The sequence below is a fragment of the Alosa sapidissima genome, chromosome 12, assembly GCF_018492685.1.
Source record: "Alosa sapidissima isolate fAloSap1 chromosome 12, fAloSap1.pri, whole genome shotgun sequence".
In the NCBI taxonomy this organism is placed as follows: domain Eukaryota; kingdom Metazoa; phylum Chordata; class Actinopteri; order Clupeiformes; family Clupeidae; genus Alosa; species Alosa sapidissima.
This window is the reverse complement of record NC_055968.1, coordinates 6,230,906-6,245,306: the sequence shown is the minus strand read 5'-3', so window position 1 is coordinate 6,245,306 and position 14,401 is coordinate 6,230,906. Positions and strand designations below refer to the sequence as shown.

At 43.0% G+C, this 14,401-nt stretch overlaps 1 protein-coding gene across 6 annotated transcripts in view; it reads left to right on the top strand.

Moving 5' to 3' along the window:
• Positions 1 to 1,857: 1,857 nt before the first annotated feature.
• Positions 1,858 to 14,401, top strand: part of atp11b (ATPase phospholipid transporting 11B (putative)) — a 38,527-nt gene continuing 25,983 nt past the window's right edge. For 4 of the 6 annotated variants that reach the window (XM_042111798.1, XM_042111797.1, XM_042111800.1 and 1 more), the window contains exons 1-11: positions 1,858 to 2,210; positions 8,316 to 8,432; positions 8,579 to 8,668; positions 9,311 to 9,391; positions 11,456 to 11,563; positions 11,988 to 12,116; positions 13,009 to 13,112; positions 13,334 to 13,381; positions 13,868 to 13,932; positions 14,046 to 14,127; positions 14,244 to 14,394. In XM_042111798.1, coding sequence (XP_041967732.1) covers positions 2,184 to 2,210; positions 8,316 to 8,432; positions 8,579 to 8,668; positions 9,311 to 9,391; positions 11,456 to 11,563; positions 11,988 to 12,116; positions 13,009 to 13,112; positions 13,334 to 13,381; positions 13,868 to 13,932; positions 14,046 to 14,127; positions 14,244 to 14,394 — 1,002 coding nt within the window. In that variant the 5' untranslated portion in view covers positions 1,858 to 2,183. The remainder of the gene's footprint in view (positions 2,211 to 8,315; positions 8,433 to 8,578; positions 8,669 to 9,310; positions 9,392 to 11,455; positions 11,564 to 11,987; positions 12,117 to 13,008; positions 13,113 to 13,333; positions 13,382 to 13,867; positions 13,933 to 14,045; positions 14,128 to 14,243; positions 14,395 to 14,401) is intronic. The other 2 variants (XM_042111801.1, XM_042111799.1) reach the window with 1 other exon arrangement.

The following is a 14,401-nucleotide window of genomic DNA, read 5'->3' as shown; positions in this document are numbered from 1 at the left end:
ATGGCATCGTCCACGCCCACAATAAAGCTCATAATTCAAGAGTTTACTCAGAGTTAAATCATTACTTTTTGTTATATGTATAGAGAATTTCCATCTGTGATGAACCTGATGAGCTGCAAGTCAGCAAATCATAGCAAATGTCTTTCACAGAAATACAAACTTCTAGCCTAGAAATCTAGACGCGCCCCTAGCGGCAGCGAATTACATTTGCTGCCAGGGCTAACAAACTTCAGCATCAAAAAGAAACACAAAACAATTCAAACTAGTTGCCATGCCTTTAAGCACAATGGATTACACATCACCCAAGCCTGCAATGTGTACCCTTAGGCAATAAATATCAAGCACAAAATGTCTATTAGCAAATGACTGTGGGTATAGCATTCATCTTATCTGTATGTTTATTTACAGCCGATAACCCATAGAGAGACACTCAGGAAGTGTAAGCATCCAAGTACAACAGCTGTGGCTCACTGTCACTAATCTAAAGTCTTTCCTGCCGATAATGCAGAAGTGCCATGCTAATCCTGATGTAATACGGCCAGCATGCCTGAGAAACAAATATCTCGTTCCAATCCCACCATTCCACTCATCCACACTTAATCTGGAGAACCGCGTGCACACACACACTCACACACACAGACACACACACACACACACACACACACACACACACACACAGGACTGCATTTTATTTGTCCTCCTCTTTCTATGGACAAATGTTTTGTTTTGGTAGTATACCAAATACAGTATGCTACACAGTTCTGAACTAAATGCAGATTTCAGTGGTGGAAAGGGCCCAGGGTCTGTGAAATAGCACCACTACAAATCTAGTTGGACAAATATTAAGATATTCATGGGATTACCTTGGTAAGCACGTGGTGTTTATATATATATATATATATATATATATATATATATATATATATATATATATATATATATATATATATATATATACTGTATATAAGACAGCCTATATATAATATAAGCCTATTATCTAATATAATGGTAAGGATGATATGAAAACATCCATGGTGATACTTCACTAAATGTCTTTGGTCACATGATGTCACTAAACACCAACAAGAGCGAATTTATATTTTTAGCAGCAATTGTTTGTCATATCAACTTATAGGCTATTGGAATCCAATCAGATTTTTTACTTCAGCCAAAGTAACATTGAAGACAGCTCACAGAATTATGATCCATCAGAGAGGTAGCCCATCATCAAGGCTCTGTTAAAATTGATGTCTATTCTCCTGTTTGCACAGCTTTGCATACAACTTTAAGCAATCTTATCTTCTCAGCTGTTAAATCAAAGTTATGATATATGCCTCCATGAAAATAACAAGGAAATTAGAATATAGGCTAACTCAAAAGTAGCCTAGGTTCCGAGGTTTAGAACTGATTAGGCCTACTCATTTCTGTTACAGAAACAAAACACCTTAAACTGGTGACAGAATGCATGAGGACCTTCTAAGCAGTGTGGCATTGAATGGTTTCAGCTGCTTAATGTCCACAGAAGACAGGTCAGGAGTGCAAGCTAGACTTTTAGAGTAGGCCTCTACTCTTTCCATTGGAGTATTTGGAAATGATGTTGAATGAATAGCCTATAAGAAAGGATAGAGCGAAAATGTATTCCTGAAGGCCAAGCCTACTGTAAAAACTTTTTCTAACAGTGTTTGTAGGTGACAGGAGCTGCGTGAAGCGCTGCGCACAAACACAACTTACAATGTCACTCTTTCAAATGTGTAAAAAAAAAATCAGGCAAATTCCATAACTTGTGACATACGACTTCGAGCCTGCCTTTCCACAATCAAACAAATGTTCGTCGTCACTTCCTGGATGTTGAAGGGTGGCAGTAGATGAAGCCGCTCGGTAGACCAAAACCAACAGAGAATGTTGACGGGGCCAGTGGCCGTGGAGCTACTGTTGGTTTAATAATTAAAACATCAGGCAGAATATACACAAACTGATGGGACAATTGTTGTGTGATGGAGAGAGATTTCTGTTTGTATGACGCATACATGCGAAACGGATGCGTTGTGTAATACATCGAAATATTTGTCGATGGGGAGGAATATTAATGGTTCGAGAGATTTTGTCGGAGAAGCTAGCTAACTTTGCTAGCACGCTTAGCTAGCTAGCCGCTAGCTACCTGCGTTTGAGGAAATTCTGCGAGGATGCTACGTTGGATACGGCAACAGCTGGTAAGATAGTCTTGGCATGACGATAGTGCGCTATTCACGTTGGCAGAGACCGTATGCTGGTTGTTTTCCTGAGGAGTGTAATGACACTTGTAATGTATGTCACTATGTTAAATGCATCGATTCATGACAAGTCAGCTCAGTTAACGATAACGTTTACGTGTTACCTTGAGTGGTCAGATATGAACTAGAAGTAACGTAGCTTCGAGCCTGCACAGAAATAATGCAAATAAATATTGTTTGTATTTTTTTACTTCGGTCGGGAGAATAAAATGTATAATAACGTTTGTGCTTAGCTCGTCGTATGGCTTTGGTAGCAGCTAAAGCTTGAAAGGCAGAGTAAGTTAATTGACATGAGCTAACACTGATCCTACGTGAGTGTAACTTAACGTTTGGTAACGTTAGCCATCGGTAAGTTGAACATTAACGTCAACGTTAGCAGCTAAGTTAATGTGTCTTCTCTTAACTCCAAAATATTCCTGTTGTGAAGTTGAACAACTATTTAGGCAAATAGTAGAACTTAGCCTATATGCTTTTTTGAAAGTTGGTAAGTTACTTTAAAGAAGTTGAAGCTCAGTCAGGCCCATAATGTTAGGGGGAATTTTCCCACTAACGTTAGTTTTAAGCAGATTTCAGAGTTCAATGGCTTGCCCTCGTCGAGCAAACTGAGGTGTAACCTAGCACTGTTAACTTAACTCTCTAGCTAATAATACATGGGCAGTGATACGCAGTTAACTTAGACGAACATTTGCTGTCATTAACGTTGAAAGGTAAGATGCTAACGTTAACATAGCCGTTGAGATCATAGACTAGAATGCTATATAACTATACAGTGAGATGGCCAGTTTGTAACGCCAACAATAACGTTAACGATAACCTATGCCTCTGACAAAACAGTTTAGTCTGTTTTTATTATTATTATTATTATTATTATTATTATTAATTTGGTCAGACCTATCTTTAAATATGTTCTCGTCAAACCAATAAGAAGAGCAAGTCGACAGCAAATAAGCAGATAAGCAGTATGTCATATATGCATCGAGCAGACTTTGACGCAACTGCTTTGAGGTGAATTTTTGAATCTATAAATGTAGCCCAGGTTAAACGCATCGAAGACCAGAGAGGAATTGTACACCTGACCTGACATGAGAACAGTTCGATTCATATCACATATCACGAAGTGGGCCAACCTCCTTAGCTAACTGCCCGTGTCTTATTTCAGTGGAGATTGCGGTATGTTTGGCGGAAAAAGAAAATATTAGATGTATTCTGAATCGGAAATACACGCGTTAAAACTTGCTGAAATAATTTTGGAAAATGCAACTTATCTAGACTTAAATGAAGACACACGAAGAGAATGTGTTTTTTTTTACAAAGAGAATGTGTTGTAGCCCACATTCATGTGAACTACTACATCTACAAAGTGTATCAAGTATTGAGTTTTCAGTATTGTGAACATTGAACAGTTTGCATACTAAGTGTGTGATGTAGTTCATCATAAAGTGGGCATCCCTTTGTAAAATGCCCTTTTAAAGTAAAAGTGACCATATACCAGGACCTTTTCCAGTTTTATACTTATGTCAGTGGTTGAAGCTGGAAAGTGAAAAGCATCTTTACACCGTCATTTAGTAATTGTGCAGTGCAATCTTCAAATGTTTACCCCACGACTTGTGTCTTGAGTGTTCAAAGGGAGCAGAGCACAGCCTGGCATGCTGATCAGGTGTCAGTTTGTTCTAAAACATACTCTGTATTTCATATCCGAAGCTTGTTTTACATTATTCTTAAATATTTGGATTTTCATAGCCAAACTCTTAAGAAAACTAGTTTGTCGGTCTGGATGTTTCATTCATTCACAGCCTCATGTGCTCATTACTGGAGTCACTAGCTGGAAGGCCATGTTTGCTGCTGTTACATTCTCTGCATACATGCATCTAACATCATTGTTTTGAGGTATTGGAACGGGAAATCCAATAAATATCTTGCATGTCAGGGTAATATCATCACAAGTAGTATTTTGTGAACCTATGTGTATCAGCATGCCAACATTCTAAAGATAGTCAGTTAAATATTGTAGAGATCAGCAGTGTGTTATGTTTTTACAGAAGCAACTCACTATAACAATTGAATGTCAAACAACAGCGTGATTGATTATTCCTTACAATGTCAAAGTCTAGTGCAGCCTTCCTCTATTCCTTAAAGATTGTATGCAATTATGAGAAGCCCTACAGGAGGAAGCATCCCATTACGAAGCCTAGCCAAGCCAAGCACACAGGCAGTCTGGCAAAAAAGTGATCTGAAACAATCTCCCCTTTGGATGTTTGGGTTGCACCAAGAGGTCGCACACATGGTCGTTTTCCACATGGACTTTGGAGGGACATGGAATAAGTGCTGCATTCTGTTGTATTGCCGTCAGTATGCTGTGATATATCCTGTCAATCGGGCTGATAATAAGTGCACTGTTTTTCAGCGCGCAAGAGAGAGAGAACTACTCAGTTGTGCTCTCTCTGTTCTTCTGTGGTTGTCCCTGTAACATCCTTTATTCATCATATAGCAATTTAGCTCAAGTGTACTCTGATAAAGCTGGGAATAATCTCTCTCTACGTATAGAATTTGTTATTGCACGCTACCCCAGTGTTCTTCACCAGCAGTACATGGAGTGCAGCCAGCTTTCTTAGCCCACATCTTCCTCGCATATAGAATCAGCCTGACCCGAAAAGACCCCTCTCATTTGATGTTATGAAGGGTCATCGCCGGTCAGCAGCAGCCTTGTTGAAATGGTTTCATTCATAAACAAGAGGCCTTGCTTGATGTCAGAGTAATCTTGAACCGTAGAGTTGCAGCGATAACTGCCCATGAGATGAGTGATTGACAGGTGCTTCTCACCTACACTGACCCAGGTCCTCCATCCACAGGCTAGAATGCTGAACTTGTTTAAACCAAGCGCATGGCCTTTAGAGATTTGATGGTGGTTATTCCATCAGTTGGCTGCTGGTACCTGCCTGGTTTATCATCCCCACTTCATTAGCTCCCCACAGATGATGAGCCACTGGCGGCGAAGGCTTTCAGACAGACACTGCGTCTGGGAAATGATCTTATTATTAAAAGGTTTAATAAGGGATGCTCTGCCCAAGTAGGAGACCGATACCATCCATCATAATGATAGCTGTCTCCAGAGAGCCAAGCATTATACACATTCAGGGTTCCTACCAACACACAAACATACCATCACACACACACATACGCATACTTTAAAACTTGTTCCACACTCCTTGAAGCACTCTGATATACACACTGTATGCAGTCAGTACCAAGTACACCAAAACAAACCCGCAGTCAGTGATTTATTGAGCCGAAGGGAAAATGGATGCCATATTCATGGCTCAGATATTGAATTGTGAGTGTGGTCAAAGGAAAGACAGAAACTGATTAAGGCTCATGCACCATGTTGTTAACCCCTCCTAACAGAGTGCAGTTACTGTATGGTTGACATGAGGCACTTAGTGATGATCCTTTACCAGTATTGAAAATGGGATCTTTTATGTGGCCCAATTTATCTTTCCAGAGTGAGGCCAAAGGCTCTAAAACAATAAACTTCTGAAAGATAGGCAAACACAGTATTACAAACACATACATGGGGGAAATTCAACTTTTTGATGAATTTGGTTTCTGTGAAATACCACTCGTCGTCGTCGTTGTTGTTGTTGTTGTTGTGTGTGTGTGTGTGTTTTGAAAGTGGTCTATGAGTGGCTGTCCACTAAGCACATGGTGATTTGCTTCAGACGTCCAGCCCTGAGGAATGGAAAGTGACTCTGTCTGCACCAGTGGACCTCTCATTAATTGGCTGTTTTTAATTAGCCCTTCCTGTCTCTTTGTTGGCCTGATTTATTACATCCCATTTTAATTCATTATCTAGTTGATGCTCCCGGACCAGTTCATCCCTTCAAGCTGCTCTCCGGACCTTAATGGAGCAGAAATGGATGTGCATTTCAGGCTTTGCAGGGTGTGTGCGTGTGTGTACCTGTGTGTTTGTCTGTGAGGGAGAACCAGATCAGCCAGCCGTGTAGGCTAGCGAGTGAGTGGCTTTTTTAATGTAAAACAAAGAGACAGTGGCGAGACCTGGTTTACATGCATCATGAATTAAAGAAAGGCTACCAGAGCAACTTTTCAATAGGAGCTGAGCTGCCTGAAAAAGTTTGAAAAGGAAAACCAAAAAACCCAAAAGTGATGTGGTTAAAAAGCAAAGTCACAGTCACAGCACACAAAAGGCGGTGACCATAATTTTACTCACAGCCGGGCCATGCATTTCCTCTTACGCTACATTCATTTCGCAAGGTCTGCCAGTAAGAGTGTAATCATGTCCTGAGAAAAAAAGAGCAGTTATATCCTGACTGTTTCTTGTGAGACACAGGACACACTTCTCACATTTCTTCGGTTCGCTCTCATTTGCACTGTGGTGCCAAAAGGGCATTTTGCTCATTTTGGAGTGAGTATGAAAGGAAAGGTATGTGGCTGAGCAGCTCTGTGTATGTCTGTGCGTTTTTGTTTGTTTGAAGCATACACCACGGCTTGTATGCAGCAGCAACGTCGTGTGTACAGTGCAAACAGAAATGTCTAGCGAGGCCTGACTGTAATTGAATGCATGTGTTGCCATTGGGTCTAGATGACGTGGCCGACTCTCCACTCGCCACTTTTTTTTCTCCATAGCCGTGGAGGAGGCCGCTCTGTCACCGCTGAGTCCCACAACAGCCAATACACTCAGCTCCTGCTCCTCTTCCTTTTCTTTAGCATAATGTGGTTAACCTAAGGGCTGTTGTACAGTCATCTATACATTACAGAGGCTGAAACGGCTACAAGATGTAATTTAAGATAAGTGGAGAGAAGTGGTATTGGGACTTCATCTGATTAGGCTCAGGCACATGACGCTGGTCAGACTGGCTTACAGTTCAGGTTGCATTTATTTTATTCTCATCTACCATGTCACAAAATGTCAGCTGGACATACTGTAAGTGTGTTAGATTCAGAAGGGCTTGGTTTACATTTAGAATGATATATTATACCAAGTACATAATGAAAGATACTTTATCTAGTTTAGCTTTTTAATGAGGAAAACAATTGTAACCTTTGAAAATGTTTTTATTTGATAATATAAAAAAAAAACGACAGCATCAGTTGCCACTCTGGTGGTGTAGTTCTCAGTTTATTTCAGCACTTCCTGTTTCCCATTAAGTGATCATATCTCAATGAAGCTATCTCATCTTCAGGGCATTATGCAAGTACATGGAAGTGCCTGGCTTTATCCAAATGTTGTAATGGTAAAATAGACATGTACACTGCAGTGCATAGCTCCTTTGTTCTGGGGTTTGTCCCCCGTCTGCAGTCTTTGCGGCTTCATGGGGATGGCAGTGAGCTCTGTCCTGTTGGATTTGTCAGGCAGGTGTCAGGCCGGATTCCTGCGCTGGGTTTCTACCTCAGTGCTTTGTGAAGTTGGCACCCCCAGATCACAACATTTGCTCCTGTGTAGAACAGCGGTGTGCGCTTCCCCAGCTGGCGCTGCTGACGGTCATTTGCGCTGATGTCTCTCGGCGCCCCTGTAGCGTGTGATTTGGTCAGGATCGTCCTCACACATCCTCCTCCCATTAAACACTGATAGTAAGCCGAGAGCTCCTTTGAGAGCTCTCATTGAGTTGTCTCGTGCCAGGCGCCGTGTGTCGCATTGGTAATTTCACAGACGCTTGAAATTTGCATGGCCACTGCAGATAGAAATAGCCCTCTCCCCCTAATAAGACAACAACACACGATCCAGCGAGCATACAGTAGCCTTGCATATAGTTTAGAAAACCACAAATCCTTCTGTTTGTGGACAAATAAATGGTTAGCGCCACCGGTCCTTTCCTGGGTTAGATTGACTTCCACTCTGATCTCACTTTCTTCTTTTCCTTTCTCTCTGGTTCTGTCTCCTTCTATTCTGTTGCTGTATGCAGTATCATTCAAATGTCTTTAGTATTTACCCTGTGCTCTCTCTCTCTCTCTCTCTCTCTCTCTCTCTCTTTCCCTCTTTCTTTCTCTCTCTCTCTCTCTCTCTCTCCCCCCCCCCCCCCCCTTCTGCAGGGCTTTGACCCTCCCCATCAGAGCGACACCAGGACGGTGTACATCGCCAACTGCTTTCCCCAACATGGCCATTATATCCCTCAGCGCTTCGCTGACAACCGCATCATATCCTCCAAGGTAAGGTTGGGGAGCTGCAGCACCTCACTGGGCCACGGCCTCCCTCCCATCAGCACTCGCACAGTAGTTGACCATAGCCTGGACTGGTGTGTCTAATGTTGGGCGGGACTAATGCCGGTCTTTCTCTCACTCTGGGGTCCCTACAGTACACCATCTGGAACTTTGTGCCCAAGAACCTGTTTGAGCAGTTCAGAAGGATAGCCAACTTTTACTTTCTCATCATCTTCCTCGTGCAGGTGAGAGGCCTGTTTGTCTTCTACCTCCATCCTCCTATCTCTGCGCGCTCATCTTCTTCCGTCTTTCACATACTATGTCCCTTGTTCTCGCTTGTGTCCTCCCACATTTTCTCTGTTTCCCTTTCTCACCCTCTCCCTCTCTCTCTCTGGCTGTCTCTCTCTGGGCTAACTGTTGCTTGATGCAGCGCGTGACTTCATGTTTGTGTGTGTGTGTGTGTGTGTGTGTGTGGGCGAGGCGATGGCAGCCAGGGTTGCCGTTGTTTTTCTTGAGCACGCCGAGCCCTCAGGGAGTCCAATGGAGCTGCTCTGCTTGAGTGATGCGTCAGGGAGCCCACTGAGCACGCTCGTCTCTGTGCTCACAAAGCATTAAGCTCTTTCTAACCCCCATCTTCCTCCTCTTCCTCCTCTCCTCCTCCTCCACCTCTCCAGTGTCACCATGGCCGCATACTGCAGTCTCCTCTGAGCTTTGTGTTCCACTATGCAAATGTGTGTGTGTGTGTGTGGGGGTGTGGGGGGGGGGCGGGCGGGGGGCACTCTGTGTGAGTGGTTGGTGCAGTTATGCAATATGGATTCATTAATAATTTGGTTACACCCGTTTCTAAATCTTGGCAAGCTAAGTACATTTTCTTTCTTGTTTCTCAGCTAATGATTGATACACCCACTTCTCCAGTAACAAGTGGACTTCCTCTATTCTTTGTCATCACAGTAACAGCCATCAAGCAGGTGAGGTGCTCTCAGTGAGCTGCTCCGATTTCCAGCTATGGCGGGAACTCCGTGAATGCTCAGTGATTCCCAAAAGAAAGTGTAATAGTGAAGTAACTTATTTATTGAAGTTACTTCAGCACAGCTCAGTCTCCAGCACATTATTTGCAAGGCTGCCTCTCGGCAAAGTCGACATTAAACCAGGATTAGAGATCTGGTTGTTCTGAATGTTAAAAAGGCACAGACACTGCTATGGTGTGGGGATTGTATTCAAATGTGCAGTATTCAAACGTGTGTGTGACCCAGTGAAAACAAATCCACTGGGCTAAGTTGGATCATTTCAATAAAGTAAGTGACTTGTCAGTCAGAAGAGATTTGATTTAAGAAATTATTGCCAGTGTTTCCTCTATGTTGATTTTAGCATGGTGGCCCGCCACGGTAAAATGAATGCCGCCATGGTATCAGAAGCAGGGCAGACTCACAATGTAGTTGCGATTGCCTTTTAAATAATCCAGTGAGTATTTCCCCCGCTGGCTGCTGCTCACATTGCAATCTGACAATAAGTAAAACTAGTCAGAGGTTATTATGGCCAGTCCAGTTTCACTTCACATATTACATATTGTATTGATGTAGCCTATTTAAAACATTAACTTTCTTCCCAGTGTTTCCTCTTCATTTTGTAGTGGTACCACTGCTTTAGAATAGGGCAAACACACATTATTTTCCGGACACATAGTTAAATGCGCTCCCCTGGCTGTAGAAAGTTGCAGTTTAACAATAAACAGCAATGCTAATCTGAGGTACCTGTCTAGTTTTATTCCATAAATATATTGTTTTTATAGACATTAGTGGCATGCACTATCAAGAGCTTCCATGTGCTGTTTGTCAACATCACAAAAACAACTTGGTGGAAAGGTGTAGCACAGGCTAAGGAAAACCCATTCTTTTCTGGAGCTGATCGTATTCAAAGGATTTCCAATATCGTAGCCTATTAGCTCGCAACAACAGCGAAAATGAAACATGAAGAGTGGATCTCTCCCCGCGGAGACTCCGCTGTTATTAGATGCGCACTCAATCGCGGTTTGATGCAGGGAAAAAACCGTCTTGTAGTAACGAAGGTAAGCAATTTTGCAAATGTGGGGATGGCACAAAACTTGGCTTAAACATTCATAAACATTTTGTATGCACTTGCGGTGATGGCCTGGTAATGTGAATAGTGGACTATAACCAAAGAAACCAAATTTGATTTGCACCAAATAAAAGCTTTGTTGTGGGTTGTGTTTCTACAACATGCACAAAACGTTCTGACTTGTGGTTTAATGCATGGGTTAACGTGACATGAGTCAGACAGAAGATGGGCCTGTCTTTAGTTCCTGAATCCTGTTCCTCTCAAGTCACGTTAAATGGTGTGATTAGCAACTAGAATTAAAACAAATCCCCGTGTTATTATTGTTATGGTATAGGTTCAAATTAAGCTGTAGGCTATAGATCCTATGAGTCCTATGAGCAAATTAAGCTGTAGGTTATAGATCCTATGAGTCCTAAAAGCAAATTAAGCTGTAGGCTATAGATCCTATGAGTCCTATGAGCAAATTAAGCTATAGGCTATAGATCCTATGAGTCCTATGAGCAAATTAAGCTATAGGCTATAGATCCTATGAGTCTAAGCCATAGTAAAAAAAGACTAATTAGTCAAAGAGTTGTGTGTAAATAGAGGTTAAGAAAGATATTCTATTCTAATGAAATGCCAGTTTTTTCATATTGTAGTCTTATGTAACCTGATATTTAGTGTGACTGGTGGGCGGGGGTTAGGGGTGCAGGTGGCCTGGCTGCCCCCACTGCTAAAAATAAATCTAGAGGAAACACTGATTGCATAGCCAGTTAGTCAAGATTCTAGCTGTGTACAATGGCATTTGTGCCATGGACCTTGGAATGTAAGAGCACAATGGTGTGGACCCATAGGCACAGCAGAGACCATGAGGACCGAGAGGGTGGTTCAGTAGGATGCTGGTTCTGCCACTCCCTGCTGAACACTCCTGCGCTCTGAGACACTCACTGCACACTAACTCTTGGCTGCACCTGCAGGGGTATGAGGACTGGCTGCGGCATAAAGCGGACAACGAGGTCAACGGGGCTCCGGTGTTTGTGGTCCGCAGCGGCAGCCTCGTGCAGACGCGCTCCAAAAACATCCGAGTAAGACGCTCCCACCATCTGTACGAGTATCGGTTGTGTGTGTTATTGGGAGGACGCATCAGAGCAAGGCACACACAGCTGTGATGTTGCTCTGCCTGTGGTCCTGGTGGCTGTGAAGTGACAAGTCAAGCAGAACTAAATCGAGACACTGCTTGGTCTGTCACCTCGATTCTTTGAGAATCCATCAACTGTCATCATTTTCCAGGGCTGTTTTGAACCTTTTTTGTTTTTTTTTGAAAGTTTAGACCAAACATTTCAGTCCTTTTTACAATATTTTATAATACATGTTATAATATTTGATAGTTAATAATATTTGAAAATAATTTTAGCCCCTTTGAGTCCCCAAATATGGGAGGGTTTGATAATTATCAACTGAACTGTGCAAAGTGTAGAGTAGAGATGATGCCTTATTTCTGTCCTGCAGGTTGGGGACATAGTGAGAGTAGCCAAAGATGAGACGTTCCCGGCGGACCTGGTGTTGTTGTCGTCGGACCGAGCGGAGGGCACCTGCCACATCACCACGGCCAGCTTGGATGGGGAGACCAATCTGAAGGTGGGGCTCCCTCTTAATCTCCTTCAGTCCCTCCGCTGGGCTGAGCAGCTCTGAGGCTCCGCTGGGGATGTGAGCGGAGCCGTAATGGGCCGTCTCCAAGCTGCTGGATCTGTTACGTCTCACTACACGCGGCGTCAAGGGATTGCTTCTCGCCCAGGGCTGGATATATCTAATTATCTGTTTCTAATCAAGTCATGAGAGACGTTTAATTATATATTTATGGTGTTGTTTTGAGGCTTGGAGTCAGACAGGGTGGTTTTGGTTTTGAGTTGGTTTTTGGAGCAGTTTCAAGATCTTTAATGGATGAGCAGATTCTCTTAAGCGCATTTCCACATATAGAGCACTTGTTGTTTATTGAGTAGATAGGGGGTCTGAATGAACTTAAAATAGCCCACTATATACATGGATGGTTTATGTCTTTGTAGCTTTTGCCCCACCTAACAGATCTTTAGAGTGTCCTCTGTTTAGCTAGTCAATATATCGCTAAATAAGCCGTGTAAGATTGTCTAAAGGCAGTTGTTTCCAAGGCTTGCATTTATTTACAAGATGTGTATTTGTTTGCTTCTTTGTTTAAACCTTGTTTCATATCTTCAGTGAAGCATTTCATTGGTCCAAATCCAGGATAGTAATAGGTATCAGACTCCTAGTGCATTGACTTTGTTTTGAAATTGAGTTTAAAGACCCTATCACTCATCCTCTCACTGACAACATTGTTTTAGGTGGTCTGCATTTATTAAAGTTTTTTTTTTTTTTTTAAACTGACAATGCCTGTTGCAATCGTGCTCTCTTGAATTATGAATTACTCTATAGAGACAACACAGGGCTACATTGGGCTAACTTGGTGTCACCCTTAATATGTGGGTTTGTGTGTGCGTGTGTGTGTTTTCCCCAGACCCACTTTGCGGTGCCAGAGACAGCCGTATCCCAGTCGGTGTCCAGACTGGAGGCCCTGCAAGCGGTGGTGGAGTGCCAGCAGCCCGAGGCTGACCTGTACAGGTACGGCAAGCCACAGGCTCCACACAGGGCCATCCGTTATCCTGACAACTCCTTTCAGTGGCGCACGCTGCCGAGGGAGCTCTCCTTCACACAGACTCACATTTCTGTGTGTCAGAATGTCGTATTTTTAGCCGAGGGGAGCGACTGTCGCCTGCCGTGGCAGTTTCTCTATTACTCACTCAACTCCAGCTCAGCACAATGTGCCTCTCTTCCTCCTCCAGGTTTGTGGGCAGAATAACGGTAACACAGCAAGGAGAGGAGATTGTAAGGTAAGACCGCTGACTTCAGCAATGTGGCTCTTGTCGTTGTTTCTCAGTTCATGTGAAAGTAATCAATTACAATTAAAAGGTCAAAGTAATGCCGCACAGATATTTTTTTCCCAATAATTTAAGTTCCTTTTGGAACAAGGCCTTGTGCCAGCCCAATGGACATTACTAGAAAAAGACTGGTATGGAGACTGGACAAAGAGAGAGAGACTGGGGCACTAATCTTTCCCTATCGTGTTCGCCAGCATTTCATTTCCCATCCAGTGAAATATTCCACTCCATGACTCAAACATAATGGCTCTCATTAATGATTCACCAGTGACTCTTGTGGCTGGAATTCCAAACCCAGATTCGGTGTGAAACGAAGGTCTCTCGGGGCTGGCGGCCATTCCGTCTAGTGCAGCTATTAAATGGGGCCAAAATTCACCTGATGTTCCGATGATCATTTCGACTACTGTCTGAATTCCAATTGTATGTTTGCTGTTTCAGACCATTAGGACCAGAAAACTTACTGCTAAGAGGAGCTCGGCTGAAAAATACCAAAGAAATATTTGGTACGGTCATTACACTGTGGTCAACATCTGACAACTACCACAACTAACTCCAGTTTGGCTGGCGAATCATGAATGGTCATTGACATAAGTCTTGTCTTTCTTGTGTCTGCTAGGTGTTGCCGTGTACACGGGCATGGAGTCCAAGATGGCGCTTAATTACAAGTGCAAATCACAGAAGCGGTCAGCAGTGGAAAAGTATGAATCGCACTCCTCGACCATTGGCCCTAAAGTGATATTAATGTCTAAGTCGATTCTAATCAGCATGTTTTTTGTCCCCTTTCCCTCCATGTCTCTGTTGCGTGTGGTCACAGATCCATGAACACATTTCTCATCATCTATTTGGGAATCCTACTGTTCGAGGCCATCCTCAGCACCATCCTCAAGTATGCCTGGCAAGCTGAAGACAAGTGGAACGAGCCCTTCTACAACCAGAAGACTGACCTGGAGAGAAACAGCAGCCAGGTCTCTT